A 21,818-nucleotide genomic window follows, 5' to 3' on the forward strand; every position below is an offset into this window, starting at 1 on the left:
TCTTGTGTTGCAGAGAGAACAGTGTTATTACCATCTTTGATATGAGGATAATGATCTGTTTCAGATTTTGGCAGTAACTGCATTGAATATTGATAATGGAAAGCAAGTGGCAGACTTAACGTCCCAGTTAAAATATCCAATTGGAGTTGGTAAACCTGCAATGGTTCAAGCTGCGTGTGCTCCTCGGAGAGAGAGAGGAGTTGGATGCCGCTTTCTGATTCAGACAGAAGACAATGCAGTCATCCTTCTCCACCATCCTGGTAAATTATATATCGGTTTAATTTTAATGTGTAAATTTCTTAATAGCATAATTACGGAGGAAGCTGTAAGGCAGTAGAAGTTAACAGTATTTTTACTGTGTTTGTAAGGTGTTGGTAGTCCAGTCAGTAAGAATAAGATGACAGTTCCAAAGGTTTGGTCTTCAATCCCCATTCACTCTCAAGATTTTTTCTGTTGGTTACTGCTACTGCCACCTCCGGCATTGATTTATGTGCGTAAAAAAATGATAAGTTCCACCACAGTTTGGAGTTCACGTTAAACTAATGGCTCCCCTGTTACTGCCTGGATAAGTCAGTTCAAAGTCAGAAGGTGGCAAGGGCATATATTTACCAATATAACCATACATATCAAAGAATTGCATTTTTCAAAGTTTAGGGGCAACTCCATCATTTTTGTATAAAGAAAAAGAACTCCTGTTAAAAAACTGCATTTTCATTTATTATTCTGATTAGTTCATTAGGAGGGATGTATTATTACTAGAGCTATGTGAATCAGCAAATAAATGTTGAAAATGTAGCACTTTGAAATTTGAATTTGGCATTATATTTTTGATGTCTTTATGCATCATATAAATACAAAATTCTTACCTTAAAAATAGATTTTTTTCACTATCCAGTTTTCTTTTAAAAAAAATTGAGAAAATTGATTATCTCTCTAATGCGACACCACAGCATTAGTTCTCATTCAAATTAACATATATTATAGGCCTATATACAAATTTTTATGTATTCAATGCAATCATTGAAGTTGTTTCCCAACTGTCTGGCTTTATTGACCACCTCCTGTCATGTATAACTAAATTGTACATTGAGATGTAGCTCTCTGTCTCCACACTTTTGGCAGGTTTACAAATTCCAGATAAAGCAGCTGTTCCAAATTCATCATGTTTAAGCTTTTCACAGAGTAGAGGTTGCACTGTATTAGGCTTCTCATCATGTTTCAGACAGTGTGTTGATGAATTGATGAAAATGCGTCAAAAAATGTCAGATGGAATGTTTTCAACTTTCGGAGTTTTTTCTGCTGTATTAACAACAGCAGAATCATTCAAATATAGCTTTGCACCACAAACTACAGTATTGAAGAGCTTGCCACCAATGTTCTTTTAAAAAATATTAGCTTTGTGTGGTATAGTGTGTTTACATAGCTTTTGTAAACTTTTCATAGCAGCAGATTTGAGACAATTTTTTGCAGATGCTTTCTGTGCCTCGATTTGGAGTGTGTCAAAATAATTAATAGTGTTTGTTGAAAAACAACATTCAGAATTTCTTTTCAGCAGTAATTTGTTACTTCCAGTCTCTTCCCACAGCAAATGTGCAAATGGGTAAATCATGCCTTCTAGTGTTGTAATTAAACTGACAATGCTAGCACACGGGTCACTTACAAATTTGCATTGTAAAAAGACTTAATCTGACGCAGCTTCATTTTTGAAATGATCAAGAATGTGGCTCAGTGGTAGCATTTTTGTTTTCGAATTATCTGAAAAATTCAGTGATTACCGATAAGTGTGTGTCCAAGTACTGCACTTCATGGAACTGAGAATTCCATCTTATTATTGGATCAGGAAAACATCTTGTTGATGGGTGAGGAAATTTCTATTGAAGAAAGTGGATATATGCACTTTTCATTTTGTGGGAGTGCAGAAATGTCATTTCCACCTTACTGTCAATAAAATTTAGCTCCTTTAGATCTTTCACGAGGATGTCACCTACTTAATTCATTTTGTGTTCCCAACATTTGAAATGTATTAAATGGTTGCCAGTCAATTTTTTAAATGCATCAGAACTTAGTACAGTGTTTGATACTGAAAGCAAAGCATTTTCATTTTTAATGCTGAAGTCTTTTAGGGTGTTTACTATGGCCTGGGTACAAGTAATTCTGTTAGCAACTTCTAAAAAGTTACAGGAAGCCAGATGCAGTTTCTAATCTGTAACACCAGTAGTCCGAAAAAACAGCAAATACACACCTTCCATTTTTGTCACAAGTTTTGTCAGCAGTAATGACAATAGGAACATCTTTCACAGCATCTTTGATTTCTTCTTGCATTTTGTCACTGCACTGACACATTCTCATCAAGTCTACCTGAACCGAATGTACAACAAACACTGAGTACATATTATTTTAAAAAAAGATGTAACTTAAACATTAGTTCTGTCAATAGGATGTTTGCCTGTAAACACATTTTATTTTGTTGAGGTGCTTAGATCCATCCTCAGTTTTGGTTTTTAGGCATTGCCTAGCATCTCACCCATAGCAGCCAGCCTTTTAGATGAAGCTCCTGCAGCCACTTTGTTTGTCTTGTGACTAGCACTTTTAACGTTTATTTCTAAATTGTCCTGCTCCTTCTAGTTGTTTCACATTACGAAAGCTACATGTAAAAGAATTTTTATTATGAAAGTAAAAGCCTTCTTCTTTTGGGCAGGCATTGAATTGCTCCTGCAAACTGAAATTGAAACATGACGCACTATACCCAAGAAGTGTTGGGGTAACATTTTTTACACTTTCGAAACATTTCGTGTTTATAGTGTATGCAAATTTCATGTAGCTCTAGCTATTACCAGCACAGGAGCACCATGAATGATAATGATGATTTAATGGAACAGCTGGTTAAATATCTATACATTGGCTGCTGAGGCCAATGCAGTCTGATGATTTTTTGGCACATTTGACTTTCATCTCTGTTAATATGTCAAGTATGTAAAAAAAGGGGGGGGTCACATCTTGACTCTGATTTCCTGTTGAAGTGTAACACATTTTAAAATATCTTAAAGTGGAATACTACATATATATCTCGTCATTTCTATGAAATTGTACCTTGATTTCCATTGAAATTTCTTAAAGGACAAGAAATAACATAGCCTGGATAAAGAAATATTGACAATAAGATTTTAATTCATCTCTTGTGTGGAAAATTAAATTATGTTTTGTATTTAAATGCATGATTTTTGATGCCCGCAAAATTCTGCCTAGTGTGCAAGCAACTGTTAGAGTTGATTTTTGTATGAGTCAGTACCAAGCTAGGTAACACAGTAGTTAAGGCAATAGCTTTGCTTTGAGAAGAAGTAGGATTTAAATCCCCATTCAACCAACAACTTCTAGAATTTGGATTGCTTCCTTAAATGGATAAAGGCAAATGCACTGATTCAGCCCCTTCCTTGCACTATATGGGCTTGTAGTCTGTCTTTAATCACCTCATTGCTGATGAGATATTATTTTTAATCTCATTCTGTCATGATTCAGTGGTCAGTAAGAATATAAGACATGGGAAGTAAAAGAACAATAAAGTTTATTGTTTTGTGTAACTAATACTGCTCCAGTGAAAGACTACTAGTGAAATATGAAGAACTCACTAGGTGAAGTTAATAACCAGACATTAAAAATGCTGAAAAAATGAGCATGGGGTTAGAGGAGGAGGAAAAATAAAGTTGGCAGTAAAAGAAAAATAATGGTATCAGATGGAAAGGTAGAGGCCAATGAAGATAACAAGTATAAATGATGAGAAAGAGGGGGATGTAAAACAGAATTGAGAAGAGCATAGGAAGAAGGAAGTAATACAAGTAAAAATACAGTCACTTGGTGGAACTTCGGTGTGTGCCTTTGAGAGGCAGTTTTCATTTCCAGAGTTAAGAGAGCATTGGTTTTTGAAAGACACAGTCTTAAACTGAAACAAGTTGATGAACATGTTGTGAGCTATAAAAGTAGCAGCTACCTCTCATACTTCTTCTCTTTCTTTCTAGTACAATTTTCATGTAATTTACTTACATGTAACATAATCATTACCATTTGTAGCTTTGGATGAGGATGTCCCCACCTTTCATGCGTTTTAGGTGCTGAGTAATGTTTGTGTCGTTAAAGGGAATTCCCAGTTCCTTTGCAAACAAAATCATACTTTCTAAATAAGTGGCATTATGTACCTGTTTGCTGTGCTGTTGAAATATTCTGAATTTGGAACTGCCTCCTCCCACCCATCCACCCTCATCAACTCCCTCTCTCCCACCCCCCTCTCTCCCCCTGTCTCCCTGTCCCTCCCTCCTCACTCCACCTCCCTCTTCTCTCTCCACCTCCCTCTTCTCTCCCCCTCGTCTCCCTCCCTTCGTCCTTCCCTACCTCCCTCCCTGTCCCTCCTCTCTCTCTCTCTCTCTCTCTCTCTCTCTCTCTCTCTCTCTCTCTCTCCCCCCCTCACTCCACCTCCCTCCTCTCTCCCCCTCCTTCACTCCGCCTCCCTCCTTCACTCCCCCTCCCTCCTCTCTCCCCCTCCTCACTCCGCCTCCCTCCTCTCCCCCCTCCTCACTCCACCTCCCTCCTCACTCTGCCTCCCTCCTCACTCCCCCTCCCTCCTCTCTCCCCCTCCCCACTCCCCCTCTACTCAACCTCCCTCCTTCCCTTCCTCACTCGTCATCCCTCCTCTCGCTCTCTCCCCCTCCCCCCTCCCCCCTCTCCCTTCCCCATCCCCCCTCTCCCCCCTCTCCCTTCCCCATCCCCCCTCTCCCCCCTCCTTCCCTTCTCACCCTCCCCTCCTTCCCATCTCTCTCCTCCCCCCTCCACCCTGTCTCCCCCTCCCTATCCTGCCTCCCTCTCTCCTGCCTCCCTCCCTCTCTCCTGCCTCCCTCTCTCCTGCCTCCCTCTCTCCTGCCTCCCTCTCTCCTGCCTCCCTCTCTCTCTCCTGCCTCCCTCTCTCTCTCCTGCCTCCCTCTCTCTCTCCTGCCTCCCTCTCTCTCTCCTGCCTTCCTCTCTCTCTCCTGCCCACCTCTCTCTCTCCTGCCCCCCCTCTCTCTATCTCCTGCCCCCCCTCTCTCTATCTCCTGCCCCCCCTCTCTCTATCTCCTGCCCCCCCTCTCTCTATCTCCTGCCCCCCTCTTTCTATTTCCTGCCCCCCTCTTTCTATTTCCTGCCCCCCTCTTTCTATTTCCTGCCCCCCTCTCTCTATCTCCTGCCCCCCTCTCTCTATCTCCTGCCCCCCTCTCTCTATCTCCTGCCCCCCTCTCTCTATCTCCTGCCCCCCTCTCTCTATCTCCTGCCCCCCTCTCTCTATCTCCTGCCCCCCTCTCTCTATCTCCTGCCCCCCTCTATCTCCTGCCCCCCTCTCTCTATCTCCTGCCCCCCTCTCTCTATCTCCTGCCCCTCTCCCATCCCCCATCTATCGTCCCCCTCTCCCCTCCCCCATATTTCATCCTCTCCCCCCTCTCCCCTCCTCCCCCTCTCCCCTCCTCCCCCTCTCACCTCCCACTCTCCCCTCCTTCCCCTCTCCCCTCCCAGTCTCCCCCTGCCCCTCTCCTCGTCCCCCCCCTCCACTCCTAGTCCCCCCTCCACTCACCGTATCCCCCTGCCCCTCTCCCAGTCCCCCCTCCACTGCCCATCCCCCTCCCCTCCCCGACCCCTATCAACCCTCCCCGTCCCCTATCACCCCTCCCTGTCCCCCATCACCCCTCCCTGTCCCCCATCACCCCTCCCTGTCCCCCATCACCCCTCCCCGTCCCCCATCACCCCTCCCCGTCCCCCATCACCCCTCCCCGTCCCCCATCACCCCTCCCCGTCCCCCATCACCCCTCCCCGTCCCCCATCACCCCTCCCCGTCCCCCATCACCCCTGCCCTCCCCGTCCCCCATCACCCCTGCCCTCCCCGTCCCCCATCACCCCTGCCCTCCCCGTCCCCCATCACCCCTGCCCTCCCCGTCCCCCATCACCCCTGCCCTCCCCGTCCCCCATCACCCCTGCCCTCCCCGTCCCCCCATCTGCCCTCCCCGTCCCCCCATCTGCCCTCCCCGTCCCCCCATCTGCCCTCCCCGTCCCCCCATCTGCCCTCCCCGTCCCCCCATCTGCCCTCCCCGTCCCCCCATCTGCCCTCCCCGTCCCCCCATCTGCCCTCCCCGTCCCCCCATCTGCCCTCCCCGTCCCCCCATCTGCCCTCCCCGTCCCCCCATCTGCCCTCCCCGTCCCCCCATCTGCCCTCCCCGTCCCCCCATCTGCCCTCCCCGTCCCCCCATCTCCTCTCCGCGTCCCCCCATCTCCTCTCCGCGTCCCCCCATCTCCCCTCCGCGTCCCCCATCTCCCCACCCACACCACTCTCTCCCCACCCACACCACTCTCTCCCCACCCACACCACTCTCTCCCCACCCACACCACTCTCTCCCCACCCACACCACTCTCTCCCCACCCACACCACTCTCTCCCCACCCACACCACTCTCTCCCCACCCACACCACTCTCTCCCCACCCACACCACTCTCTCCCCACCCACACCACTCTCTCCCCACCCACACCACTCTCTCCCCACCCACACCACTCTCTCCCCACCCACACCACTCTCTCCCCACCCACACCACTCTCTCCCCACCCACACCTCTCTCTCCCCACCCACACCTCTCTCTCCCCACCCACACCTCTCTCTCCCCACCCACACCACTCTCTCCCCACCCACACCACTCTCTCCCCACCCACACCTCTCTCTCCCCACCCACACCTCTCTCTCCCCACCCACACCACTCTCTCCCCTCCTCTCCGCACTCTCTCCTCCTCTCCACCCCCTCTCCCCTCCACCCCCTCTCCCCACCACACCCTCTCCCCTCCACCCCCTCTCCCCACCACACCCTCTCCCCTCCACCCCCTCTCCCCTCCACCCCCTCTCCCCTCCACCCCATCTCCCCTCCACCCACTGTCCCCTCCACCCCTCTCCCCTCCACCCCGTCTCCCCTCCACCCCCTCTCCCTTCCACACCCTCTCCCCTCCACCCCCTCTCCCCTCCACCCTCCCTCTCCCCTCCACCCCCTCTCCCCTCCACCCCCTCTCCCCACCACCCCCCTCTCCCCACCACCCCCCTCTCCCCTCCACCCCCCTCTCCCCTCCACCCCCTCTCCCCTCCACCCCCTCTCCCCTCCACCCCCCTCTCCCCTCCACCCCCTCTCCCCTCCATCCTTTCTCCCCTCCACCCCATCTCCCCTCCACCCACTGTCCCCTCCACCCACTGTCCCCTCCAGCCCCTCTCCCCTCCACCCCCTCTCCCCCTCCACCCCCTCTATTGCATTGTCTATGAATTCCTAAAGAATCTTTTATTCAGTATTTGGGTTGAGAAATTTTGTAACCAGTTACATTTTCTGTTGAGACCAGATAACAGTTTTTTTTTCTGAGCTGTAAATGTGTTTATTACTTTTCATTGATAGCCAGATACAGATATCAGTACATTTCAAATAGATTAATGGTCATAGATATTTCAAAGATTAATTTCGATTAAGAATTATTCAGAAGTACAAATCATCTTCAGCAGCACATATGAACTCCCTATTTTAGATTGATAACTCCCACTTTTGGATGGAAAATAAAAATCGGTGATGGGAAGAATACATACAAAGTTTCATCATTCTATTCTTGATGCTTTTATTTATTTCTTTTACAGCTTATTTCACTTTGTGTATGGACTACAATATTTATACGTAACAATGGACTACAATATTTGTCTGTAACACTAGACGTCTCCTATATTTTCACATTTACTTATCTTTGAAAAATGGCAATATGAATAACTTTTGTTAATGAAGAGAGAGTCATTCTGGGTTGTACAGTGTTCCATACGTTTTTTGTTGCTGATTAAGGCACAGTTTTTCAGGATCAAATTGCACACAATATTTTTGCACCTACTCTTTTTGATACATTACTACCTGTTACCCACTCATGATGCTTACAATTAGACTGTGTATGCACTTCTGTGATTCCTCTGTGTTTAAAGACATGTACATACAATCTTATATTCTCATCCAATGCCTGTGTGTTATATATAAGGAGTATGTTCACTTTTTATTAGTATGGAAAATATAGCTATTGTGCATTATTCCTAATTGTGCATAATTGGTCTATGTAATTGTAGGAAAAATGCTTTGGGTGCGTGAAGAAGCATTAACATCTGTTGTGGCTGTGGAAATGTTGGATTTGCCTGTTTCTGACACTGATGCTGCAATAGAAAAGGAATTTGATAATAAAGAATGTAAGTTTTTAAAATCGGGCATAGCATCTGTATCTAAATTGATGCTAAGGTAAATGTAATTTCCAATTTCATTTCACTTTTTTTTTTTCTGCTTCCATGTGTAGAAATACATTGAGAACATTTAACTATCTCTTGGTAAGAGATTTGCCTACGATAATTTGTACAGAAATTAATATATTGTAAAGCAGATTTGTCTATAATTCATAACTGGCTGTGACGTTGCTGACACAAGAGCATGCTTGTAAGCTGGAAGAGGAGGGGCAAGATTCTTAAAACTGAGAGCTGGGATAGAACTTAGCATGAGAATAAGAAAGCATGTCAATAGCCCAAGAACTAAATTTTAGGGGAGATACAGTAAACTTATTGTATGTCAGGCAATAAACAATTATCCACTCATTAATTTTTATTGGTACATTACTTTGATACCTAAAAGGTAAACATTGTTTCATTAACATGTACTAGTAACATTTTATAAAAATAAGTTTGAGTATTCAACTTGCGTGTTTTGATGCTGTTACACCATTATCTGTGAGTATCTCTTTTTTTTATTGAGATATTGGCTGAACAAGAGTAATTGTGTACATGTCGACAAGCTCTCTAACTAGTTTGTGTACATAATCACCAGAATGAAAAATGTTCCTATCACAGCACAAAGAAAGGTAAATATGGCCTAGACATACGATGTAAAAGAAGGGATCTAGCTTTTCAATGTATCTGGCAGCCTCAGAGATAATTAAATCAAAACGTGTTGACATATTCGTGCTAGTTTTACTTGATAGTATTATTTCCCATTTCCTGCAATATAATGTGTCTTGCCAGGTAAACTAACATGATACATGATGTCAAGTCATATGATATGACACATGCCATCTTGTCATCCAACATGACATTTGTCATGTCATGCAGTACGACAGAATGTGTCATTAAAGTTTAGGTTGCGAGCACCTTCACTCTGCGATACTTCCTGTTATAGATGTGGCCCACTCTCAGATACTTCCTATTATAGATGCGTCCTATACTCTAGAAGCACCCAAATTTGAGTCTATTTGTTGTTACATTCCTAACTATCCATGTAACAAAGGGCGAGTTTCGGGAAGAGATGGTACCTTCCAGGGAAAAAAGCAGCCCCTTACACCCAGAAATCAAAAAATTGTTTATGTCAATCTCCCTTCTCCCTCCCAGGAATAAATCCACCCCCACAAAATTTTATCTCCTCCAAGAAACTTTTTAGCTATTACATGCATGCTATTCAGCAATATGATATTATACAGGATGAACACTAATAAAAGCGATGAGCTGCAGGACCGGATTTCTGACTGGGAATGGGGGAAAAGGTCCTATGAACATGTGACTGGAAATGCACTGTCACGGTAGGGGGTACTGATGAATGGAAGTTCCTCTATGTGTCATGTATTCCATGTGTGTTGCAGACTGTGTAATTGACACAGCATACTGTAAAAAGCGGTACGGTCTGGTGTTCATGTCTGGAAGAAACAGAGATCGTTGTTTGTGTACAGCCAAGTGGATGAAAACAGTTGAGAGGCAGTATGACTGTACCAAAATAATAAGTACCCTCGTAGATGCCAACCACATCACACAAGCCCCTTTTGGGCATTTGTGTGATCATGGATCCTTTCAGACAGGCAAACTTGCATGGAGGCAGCAGACTGTGCCTGCACCAGATTTGGAGGGCCAAGTTCTACAGGATATAGAGAAAAACTCTACTACAATTCCAAGCAACTGGCCTGCCAACATGGTATAAGCCAAAGCATGAGTCTGCGTATTCATTCTGCTGCTTTCAGTATGCTGTGTCAGTCACACAGCCTGCAACATACAAGGAGCACTCGGCACATATTCAGAGGAACTTTCATTCGTCAGCGGCATCTACCGTGGCAATGATGCATTTTGGACACATGTTCATAGTACCTTTCCTCCTCCCATTTCCACACAGGAATCCGCAGTTCGTCAGTTTTGCTGATGTTCATATTGTATATTGTTTGCTATGGCTGGCGAAACTTACAGATTTTGGACACAGGAATGGGGACTTGAGGCAATAAATTGCAAGATGGAGGTGTGCCAACACATTGCAGCTTAGAGAGCTGACTACAGTAGAGAAGTAGGTTTAACATGTAAAAAAAGCACAAATATGTGAAGATGTTCTCATTTAAATGTCTTTGAAGCTGCCAGATAAGTCAAAAAGCTAATTGCCGTCTTTTATGTCCCTAACTATGCCCATGACACAATCGCCTTTCTTTACGCTATGATAGCATTTTCCATTCTGGTTCCCAGCTTTGTCTACCACAGTTTTGACGTTAGAAAGACATAGTTTGGCAACCAATTAAATTTTTGTTGACTTAGGCAATGAACGGTCTGGTACGGGTTTTTTCTTATTGGCGTTCATGATTTAAATAATGAATGCATGTGGGGTTCTCTGCCTATGTTGCGTCTTTTTGAGAGTATAAGGTCTTGTGTGTCCTCCATAATACAGAATATCATACACATGAAAATAATCACTTACACTGTTTGTTTACAAAATATGCAACACATACCTTATAGCCTCAAAACGACGCAAGAGAGGCAGAAAAGCACACATGCAAACATCACCAAAACTATCCATGTAGACAAATGCACTTGAAAATAAGCAAAAATTCTCAAAACACAATGTGCTAAGCATGAAAAAATGAGTAACCGGTGCAGTTTTCATCATTTAGATCATGAATGAAACAGTTACAGGCTTTCCTAAAACCGTGAATGTGACGAACAAAATTGTGTTGCTTAAGGACTACAGCTTCCACAAAACAACAGGATGACCATTAATTACATGTATTTATCCACATTCCTACAAAATTTGGACTGATTTGCACAAGTTTGAAACATAGAAGTAGCACAATTAAAAAAAAACTCATAAAAACATGTTCAATGCTTAATATATAGCAGATGAAAATGTAGTTGTGTTACATACACCTGAGAATTTCCAGGGAAAAAGGTGGCTGAGGTGAATTGTTATTTCATTTCATAAGCATGTTGTTAACATGTGGTAAACATGACTAACAATTTTCTTTAAATTTCATTTATAATTGTATAGAAAAATAAACCAACTTACTTTTCTATTGTATAATAGTAGTTCAATACTTAGACAATAATAATGATTTTTATTTTCTGTTATGCTCCCAGTGGACTTTGGTGTCTCATGTAAGTAATAATATTGGTGCGTACCTTCACCTGCATTCACTTTGTTGTTGGAATGCAATGGCTTTTTATGCAGCATGGCTTTTTTGTGCATGCTGTGTTATTGCAATCATTTGATAGAATTCTCTCTCTCTCTCTCTCTCTCTCTCTCTCTCTCTCTCTCTCTCTCTGTGATTTGTGATTAAAAAATTTCTTGCTTCAGCTTGTTCCATAGTACAATAGTAAATCTTCTGTAAGGACTATGAGAACAAGATAAGAAAGATCAGTGTGTGCATTGAAGCATGTGGTCACTCAGGTCGGTAGGCAGAATGGTATACTCTGAAGCCCACTTTGATACATGGGAAATGCTTCAGGAAAATACTTCAAGCGTTTTTAAAATTTGATTTTCTGAAATTTTTATATGATTCTTGTGATGATCAGGTATCTAAGGCTTTAAATACTACGATTACAGAAGTGGTGTGCATGACATCACTTTTATACCAGTGATATTAAGTCTGAAAAATTGTCTTTCAAATGTTTATTCGCCTCCAAATTACTTTACACACACACACACACACACACACACACACACACACACACAGATATATATATATACACACCTAAAAACAAAGATGATGTGACTTACCAAATGAAGGTGCTGGCAGGTCGACAGACACACAAACGAACACAAACATACACACAAAATTCAAGCTTTGGCAACAAACTGTTGCCTCGTCAGGAAAGAGGGAAGGAGAGGGAAAGACGAAAGGATGCGGGTTTTAAGGGAGAGGGTAAGGAGTCATTCCAGTCCCGGGAGCGGAAAGACTTACCTTAGGGGGAAAAAAGGACGGGTATACACTCGCACACACACACGTATCCCAAAGAGGGAAAGACGAAAGGATGCGGGTTTTAAGAGAGAGGGTAAGGAGTCATTCCAATCCCGGGAGCGGAAAAACTTACCGTAGGGGGAAAAAAGGACAGGTATACACTCGCGCACACACACCCATATCCATCCGCACATACACAGACACAAGCAGACATTCAAAATGTCTGCTTGTGTCTGTCTATGTGGAGAAATGTGTGCTTCAGTGTGAGTTTTAGCTCTTCAGTACTATGGCCATTGTACTTTCTGGGCTTCAATCACATTATTGTCATTCAGGATTTGCTTAAATATGTATGTAAGCCAGTCTACCATGTCTCTTCACTGTTTCAGATATTACTGCATTTCATTCTGTCCAACTACATTCTCTGTATTATACATGAATAGACTTTCTCTCCAATGTCTGTAAGGATTTTACCCAAATCTCACAAGGGTGTCCTCTGTGTATTATCCATATTAGATTCCCTTTGAAATATTCTCTTGTGCTCCCAGTCAGAACTGCAGTTTTCAAATCAATTTTCTTACCTATATTCTGATTGGTTTATTTGATATTATTTTGGTTTCTAAAGATAAGAGCAGATGAACTATAATTAGTTGCTTTGAAGCAACTACCCGTGGTTTGAGTCAGTGTTGCTGCTTATAATCCGTATGTCAATATTATAACAATACGTGTTTTATATAAGGTCATATTCGGAGGAGGGGAAGAGTTTCATCCTACAGTATGTGTGATGAACAGAGTGGAAATACTTGGTAGCTGCTTGTATTCTCTTGCATTTTTTTCTATTTTGTGGCTCATTCCAAAGAAACAGTAGCCCTTACACATCATTTTCAATTATGGTCAGTTGATTTGTTTGAAATTATGTTTGCAAATATGTACTTTGATGTGCTTTGCTTTGGATTTTCATTTTTGCCCCTCTTCGCCCTCCAAACACACACACACACACACACACACACACACACACACACACACACCACTGGCTCAGTGGCCAGAAACAGTGGTCATGTCTTTTTGAGGTGGGCTTGTGTTAATGTGTGTATGATGTCTTAATTCAGAAGGAGGCCATTGGCTGGAAGATCACACATTCTAGCAGTTATTGTGTTGTGCTTGTCTGCAACTCAACATCTCTATATGATGAGTAGCAATCTCTCCTTTTCATAATATATGCATTATATTAGTTGTTCTAGCAAAACTTGCTAAATCACATTGATCCTTTCTTGCATTCATACTACATTGTTCTCTTCCCAGAATCTGACACAGTTCTCAGTGTACTACTTGTGCCAGAATGAATATCATAAGGGAAATTACGCCAGACAACGTCATTTTGATCAAATATCAGCAAGACGGATCACCCATTCATGCCTATAAATGTACTGTTTTCAGCTTTTCTGAACAGCCTGAAATAGAGAGGTTATCAATTGGCGTGCTAAGATACCACTTAAATCCGAGCAGTTTGTGACGTACATTTGCCCACCTGATACCCTTGGACATCCATTGCATTTTTAGATTCTATTCTGTAGACACTTCTGAGTAATTAGTACTAAATGAGTCTATTTTGCTAACCTGGTCATATCAGTGCTAGTTTGGTTACATAACATAAATTTGTCTGTAGTATTTTGACTATACTCTTGCCCACAGTCCAAAATGTCAAGCACTAATAATAGTAATCCAGATGTGTGTAATTAAACTCATTTATTGTATCAATATTGCAAAATGTAACTGATATACTTAGAGGAAAAATTTTCTTGTAGTTGTTTGTTGTTGTTTGAAGCACAATAATTTGTTATTTCCTCAAAATGGGAATCAGAATACCAAGCCTTACACCACTGCTCTAGTTCGAAGTGCAGTACATGTTCCAACTCACTCTGGAGTTAACATTTTCTTCCATTATCAATATATCTTTTACTGTATGTTTTTCCTTTTTTATCAACAAGAAAAACCTTACAAACCTGCAGCTTAGAGTCTATTTTAGTAACAGTTCTGTATTTATTGGCACGAAACCCAAAATCCTTAAAAAGAACCAGATTATTTGCCAACAGTTGTATACATTTACAGAATACCCAAACAGAGACATCTTTTGGTTTTTATGGAAGAGAACTTTTTTCCTTTTTACGGAATACCCAAACAGAGACATCTTTTGGTTTTTATGGAAGAGAACTTTTTTCCTTTAAGCTTTCATTATTTCTTTTGTAGTCTGTCCTACAGAAACTTTCAGTTTGTATTTGTATCATGTTTCGAGATTTTTGTCTTCAAAATAAAGTATGTTTTAACTTTGATTCACATATTCCAGTTTTCTATTTTAACATTGCTTTTCTTTGATTTTCATCTCCAGGTATCCAAAATTATCTTCTCAACTTTGATCATATATATTTCATAATTGTGGATAGGTAGAAAAGTGCAGTTTGCAGCAAAATGATCATGCACACCTAAAGTTCCAGTACCCGTTTAACAGAGTTCAGTGTGTGTGTCGTCTGTAGCACACAGGATATCTAAGCAATATTCCAGTTCCTCCCTCGTCTGGCCTAGCATGTCCTTAGAAACATGAGTAGTTACTACTCCAACATGAGTTTGCAGAACACTGGGGTCTGGTAGGCAGAATCCTTCTCCAAGTAAACTGGTTCTTTGTCAATCCTGCAACCTGGAAATGTTGTCCAAATCTTTCTTAACAATAGGGTCGAATGCGGAGGAGTGCTATCCTGCTGCAGCATGATGTCAAGATGCAGATTTATTGACCTGTGGAAATGCAAGCTGTTCCAAGGTAAAACGTTGAGGTTATTGACACCTCTGCAATAAAAAATAGTTCCACCACATGGTCATGAAGAAGAGCACATGACGTTTACCTGTAGACTGTTATGCACAATTTCCATGATAAAGTGAAATTTCTTCTATAGTAATGTGTAAAAGACTGTGGGTAGAAATTACTAACTGACATCTGTATATTTTTAAAAAAAAGTTAGAATGTTCAGTATGTAACCATATTTACGAAGTAATTTGAGATGTGAATGTAAAATTACTTGTGCACATCACTACAATATATCGTACAACATGACCCGCACAACATGAAACTAACTAGTAAACTAAGTAACTAGCTCATAGCCCTGTATCCTCCATTGTTTTGTTTTACCTTCCTGAACACATGAAAGCAATCTTCATTCATGAATGTCACCTTTTGCAGAGAGTCTGGGTCATCATCGAAACAACTCAGAATATCAGTTTCAAATGCTTTACGGTTTGGCCTGTCATCTGGTCGAATCATAGCAGCTGCACCTTGTGGAAATTAAGCTTCAGTACCTTGCGCAGCACTTTTGTGGTTGGTGGTTGTTGCAGCTGTCAAGATGCTTGACTGATAAATTGGGCTTGAGTAAATGCCTGTTGCACCTTTTCCAGATCTGCATCACTCATGCTCGGATGCCCAAAACTCATCCTCTTTGACATTTCTGTATCCCTTAAACCTTGTGTACCACTGTCCAATAGTCAGACGGGATGGTCGTGTGCTTCTGTAATGTGTCCAGAAGTTCTGCTGGATGTGGGTATGAGATATGGTCTCTCTTACACATTGTACCATCTGCTGTGGGCTGGGCGTGTTCATCAGTAACTAGCCTTTGTGGATATTATGCCACAAACTGCACCGTTTTACCTATCCGCATTTCTGAAATATACATGATCAAAGCTGCCGAGATCATTTTGGAATACCCTGTAATTCAGTTATCAATACAGGATCAAGAATATCTTGAGCAGGGTTGTTGCTCAGTAAATGCAGATTACGATTTTAGCTGATCAAGCATCAGATACAGTGAAGCCTGAACTTTCCTATAGAAACTGGTGCAACATACTCCTTGAATGACAAATAATAATGTTGTTATCCCATTATACCTAGGTTGGAACTTAAATAGTGACAATTATTTATTCACAGCCGATACAAAAGAGTTATATGTTTGCACCTGTTACTGTCCTTCAAAGTAGTCACCAGCATTGTGTAGAACCCATTGCCAGCAATGTGGAAGGCGTAGTATACCATTAGCAGAGCCTGTTCTGTTGTTGATTGTGCGAATGGAGCGGTCTACTGCCTGTTGAATCACTGGAACTGTTCTGAAGCGAATGGCACGAAGTGGTTCCTTCATCTTCGGAATCAAATCAAAGTCACAATTACTTAAGTCTGGGGAGTATGGTGGATGGTACAATACTGCCCAGTCCCATCGAACGAACAGAGCAGCTACAGCTTGCGTTGTATGCGCCCGCGCATTGTCATCCAAATTGATGGGTGGGTTGCGCAGAAAGTGTCGCCGCTTCTTTTGTGAAGCTGGTCGTTTTTGGAGCATCACCTGTGACCGGCTTTGCAAAAGAAGCAACGACACTTTCTGATTTTTGGCTCCTCTCTCAGGAGAATGTTTCTGTTCTTCAGCTTTGCTGTCCACCTCCCCACATGGTGCCTCTGAAGGGCACCCATAAAGATCTGCATTCTTTCCAGAAACCTTTTCGTGGATCACAGGGAATTCCCAATGTGCTGAGATCCGTACATTGACTGGTGGACTTGGTTTCCATCTCTGTTCTTTCCGCATTGGATGCAGTGTCCCAGCTCATTTGGATGCAGTGACAATGAGCAGGTAGAGTTTGTGCACTAGTGTCAACTTCAGGTTTCCCATTGCAATCCACACTGGTATTGTTTACTTTGACTGCCTTCCTCACATGTGGAGATGCCTTCCGCAGTGAAACAGCATACTCAGTATCAGGCGTATCCAGTGTCATATGCCTGTAGTAGTCGGAGATTGCACTAAGTGTCCTGCTCATCAGGACCTGATATGCTGTTTAAATGTTGGGGTGTAATCCAGGGTCACACCTAGATGTATTTCTGCTTTGAGTTCTTGCTGTGCTTCTCTGTTACTGAGGTGAAAGATGCAAATGTGCATCTTGCTGGTTGGGTGTTTTTTTACTTCGGGTGGTTAACAATATAACATAGAGTGTATTTGGAACTTGTGTCAGTTTCTCTTGTACTCTGAGAAGGTACCACTGCCACTGCCATATTGTCGGGTCATGTTGTGTGATGTGGTTTGGTATTGGCTTGTCATTTTTGTATATTTTGTACAGCATGGTGTTGGGACACCTTGTTATGGTAAGGCATCTTTCGATTCCTCTATGTATTATTCTTCCTATGGAGGCTGACACAGAATCTCGTACTGGGAGAGTGGTGCCAACCCAGGATGTCAGATGGTAGTCTCCCGCCATGTCATACAGTTCAGTCAATACCTTTCAGTTGCTGACAGTGGCATATTCAGCTGTGAGGTCAATGAAGACCACTCCAGTAGTGTTATTTCTCTCAAATCTGTCCTTATTGCGTCATGTCAGGTTTAGTAATGTGCCAGAACATGATTTCCCAGGTCTGGAGCCTACTTGCTAGTGCACGAATTTCTTTTCTAGGATGTTTGTGATCTGATGGAATATCAAAGATTCCATGATCTTAAAGGCATGGAAGAACAATGACACAGGTCAGAAACTTTTTGGGTAATTTGGTTCCTTCATTAGTTTCAATAGTGTGACCACTTTGGCCTCCCTCCACTCTCTGGGATGTGCAGTTTTGGCACACAAGTGTTAAATCATGTCCAGGAGCTATTTCTGTGTTTTTGGTCCAAATTTAAACTTCATTCAACCCACAGTTCATCAACAGCAGCTGCTTTGTTGAACTTCATGTTCCTAGGAAAGTGGGAACTGAAGGGCAGCAAAAATAAGAGCTGCAGTGGTAAAGTGAGTAGGCAAAGAGAGATACTATTAATGTTTCTTTGTAAATCATAATGAGCTTACAGCTACATGAAAAATTATGAAAAAGCTGTGAAATGGTTTATTACAGATTATGAAAACAAGTCAGTAAAACATTTTATATTTCACCACTGGAAAGATAGAGGATACAGTAAACCTCTTTTCCAAGTAGATAATAATCATAAACATCTAACTTATAGTTAATTGACTCTTCTCATATTAAATGATTATGAATATTATAGTGATTTAATACAAGCCAGAAGGCATAAAACCATATTTTAGATTATTTATTATATTATTGGCAGTGGATCACCATTTGTTTCACTGTGCTGCTTACTATGAAAATTATTAGAGGATCATTAGTGTTTCTTACATGTGATGTTATGTTAGTGGATGAATTAATTATAATTACCTGTCTTTTTAAAAGTGCGCAATGTAAATATAGTTTAACTGATGACATGGTTATCACATTTGTTTTGGTGGAGGTTTTCCAAATCTGTTTTAAATACTTAGCAATCGAATGGGATGCTATGGTGTTAATAACATTGCTTGTAAAGCTTGACTGCTGGTATATATCTTTATATTGCCATTGAAAACTACAGATGTGTGTATAAAAACCTGAAAAAAATGTCATACTAAAAATCTTCTGCTTTTATTTAGCCGGTGGTGTTTTCTATACCATCCACAAAATAGAGGATGTGATTATATATCCATATCAAAATTGCTTCCCTGAGTCACTTTTGCTCAATACTCATGAATTTTGTTGACTTTCTGCTGTATGTAACTTCTAGAATGACTTGATCAGTGGATTCTTCATTGGTTCAGATTTAATTTCCTGAGTTCTAAGATTTGTAGAACAGATGTTTCATTATTTTTGCAGTTAAACAAATGTTTCGCTATAAAAACTTTATTATATGGCACTATTGTAGTGTTGCAAATTGAACCTTGATCATGTCATGAGCTGAGAGGTCAGTACAACTCTTCCTAGTTCGACTCATCCCAGTTCTGTATGGCATCAGTCTACATTGACATTTATCAGTTGCTGCAGTCTTGATTTGTATATGCATGGTTTGAGACACTCTCTGCTGATAGTGTTGTCATGTTGTACAGACACGTTATCAGAAGTAAATAAGTAAGTAAACATAAGTGAGGCCGAGGGCCTGGCGCACCGGGCTTGGCATACCAGGATTATATTTGGCCGTTGGGTACACGACTCAGTGCTTGCTACACCATCTGTTTAGGTTGCGAGGTGACCCCTCTAGGCTGTCTGTGGAGGCACTGGTATTGCGCACTGTTTGATTACATGTGCTCATACTAAAGGGCTGTAACATTTAGCATAAGATTGTTGATGTTAATACATCTTCCTTGATGATAAGAATTGCATATTTCAAATTTAAATCACTAATGTGACTGTTATTTGCAACTAACAATGTGGTCCTGTATTGTTGTGTTGAATAAAGTCATGCCAATGACATTATCATTTCCTAATGCAGAACTGCATGCTCTGCATAATACATTGACTAGTTAGTTAGTTTTGCACGATTCTCAGGAAAATCTGGTGAATGATTGTAAAGTTTCATCCTTGAAAATTTTAACTTCTTGTTGTTGTGTTCTTAACTCATCGGAATGCATCTATGTGTGAAAGAGAACAAGTTTTGCTGCATTCATTTTATGTCTCATGCTTCAGCACAGGTTGAAGGTGACTTGAATGAGCCTGTGGCAAACAAAATTTTTGTTGGAAGAGTGACATGTTATGCATTAACATTTTTGTTTTATTACTTTTGAGAATATCTTTTTAGAACCAAAATAACAGAGGTAAAGTGGATTCAATACAATTTGGTCTGTAATTGGCACGGATTAGTTGTTTGGAAAAGCAGAGGAGTAATAGTGGAAGTATCAGGTCTAATGGTAAAAGCATGTACCTAGAAATGACCTAACTGAGAGAAAAGAGAGGTCATGGAATTGAATCCCAGGCATCCCACAGAAATTTTCAGTCTGTCTTTAATGAAACCTTCACCTCGCAGTGGTGTTAGGATTCACTAGGAATGAATGACATGTTGTTGGGGTTCCACGTTAAACTGTGGGTTTCCTAATCCTTATTGGATAACTTGGGTAGATTCAGGACACACAAGTATCTGAAGTGGCATACAATTGACAGTCTTGCACCCAGCTTTTGGGTCACATACAATTATAATTATTTTAGTGGTGGAGGTTCCTTTGGAGGCAGCCACTTTTAGGAAGATGAAGTGTTCAGTTTAGTCGTTCAACATAAATTGAATGACATTTAACTATGGTCTCGTGTGCCTGATATAACAGGAATGGCTCTGATAGCTTAGTGTTGGCTAGGCTTCTCTGCTGAGGGCAGATGTTGGGCAGTTGAAGAAAGCCCGATGATAGTTACGACGACTTCTTCATTGAGGCTCGATTACAATCAACAGTGGCTTGATTACAATCAATAGTGGGTGATGTGGAGTACATGATTGGATCTCCCCAGAGGCAATGGCCTGCTGAGTGCATGTTCCGTTGCTGGGTGGCTGGTGCTGCATCACCAAGTTCCCACGTTTCCTGGCTGTAGTGAGTGTTGCTGGTGTCGGTGACCCCAAGGACGTTGCGCTCTCAGGCTGGGAGTATAGTAGTCTTCTGTAAGCTCTCCAGCATGACAGAGATAATTGGAACCTCCCCTCATACTCCTGGATGGTGGCCAAGTGCAGAGCTGATCCTGGCACCACAGAGGCTTAGACAGTAGGCAGCAGTTTGTGTCCTGGGTGTGGCAGAAGCAACTGCATCATTGGTGCAGAGTAGCATAAGCTCAACATCACATCACTGCCCAGCTATTCAACGATGACGGGCTGTCCTTAAATACTACTTTTCTGTGCTGGTTTCTGTTGTTTACTGTGACTAGTGTGCTACACCAAACTATATAGAATGTGTCACTGACCTCCCAACTGTTATAACTGGATTGTGATACTCCTACGGGCTTGTCACAGGTTGGCAGCAGTGTGGCCTGTCGCGAAGTTGCTGACCACACAGCCCCTTCACCAGCTGCAGCTGGCTTTATTGTGCACTGGTTTTGTCAGGATGCTCTTCTGCTGGCTCCAAGACGGTCTAAAACTTTACATCTTAACACTGACCACTGAACACTTTCTGCACCCATTTTAGCTCAGGTATTGTAGTGCAGTACTGTATATGAGAGAAGCAGCAGCTGTAGTTGCTAAAGAGATATAAAGTCATCCAGTGCCCAGTATCAGAATACATCTTCCACACATGGGCTAACATATCCTGAACATCCAGCTTTTGGTTTTTCTAGTATGTACTGAAATATGCTCACTATTTTTATATACTGTATTTAGCATATTTCGTGACAGTACCTGTTCCGTGAAATGTTTACAAGACGATATTTGACTTTTTGTGTTGGCTTCAGTCGTCTAGTGAAAGTATGATTCCACAATGCAGTTTTGTCGGCTGCAGAAATGACCTGCTTCAATGCGTTTGCCTCATTTTTGGTGCTTCAAATACCATTTCTTTTAATGTGGTTTCATCTTGATGTTTATATAAAAAAAGTAGTAATTCATTTTTCCTGTTCACTAGCAAATATTTATAACGGCAACCTGCACATAGTTCCAGTGTCACACACACCGTGAGTTCACTGCCGACTGACTACGGTCAAAGACGGCTCCAGCATCAAAGACATTTTACACAACACACAAGCTTCCACTTGTAACCAGTCTCTTTGATATTCTTCGTCACATCTACTAATATTAATCAATATA

General features: G+C 42.0%; 1 protein-coding gene across 2 annotated transcripts in view; it reads left to right on the forward strand.

The window, feature by feature from the left end:
• Positions 1-21,818, forward strand: part of LOC126187521 (ER membrane protein complex subunit 1) — a 118,537-nt gene that overhangs the window by 73,495 nt on the left and 23,224 nt on the right. The window contains exons 6-8 of one of the 2 annotated variants that reach the window (XM_049928661.1): positions 65-260; positions 8,135-8,251; positions 11,426-11,443. In XM_049928661.1, coding sequence (XP_049784618.1) covers positions 65-260; positions 8,135-8,251; positions 11,426-11,443 — 331 coding nt within the window. The remainder of the gene's footprint in view (positions 1-64; positions 261-8,134; positions 8,252-11,425; positions 11,444-21,818) is intronic. The other variant, XM_049928670.1, reaches the window with a different exon arrangement.

This window comes from Schistocerca cancellata, chromosome 1 (genome assembly GCF_023864275.1).
Source record: "Schistocerca cancellata isolate TAMUIC-IGC-003103 chromosome 1, iqSchCanc2.1, whole genome shotgun sequence".
NCBI classification, from domain to species: Eukaryota; Metazoa; Arthropoda; class Insecta; order Orthoptera; family Acrididae; genus Schistocerca; species Schistocerca cancellata.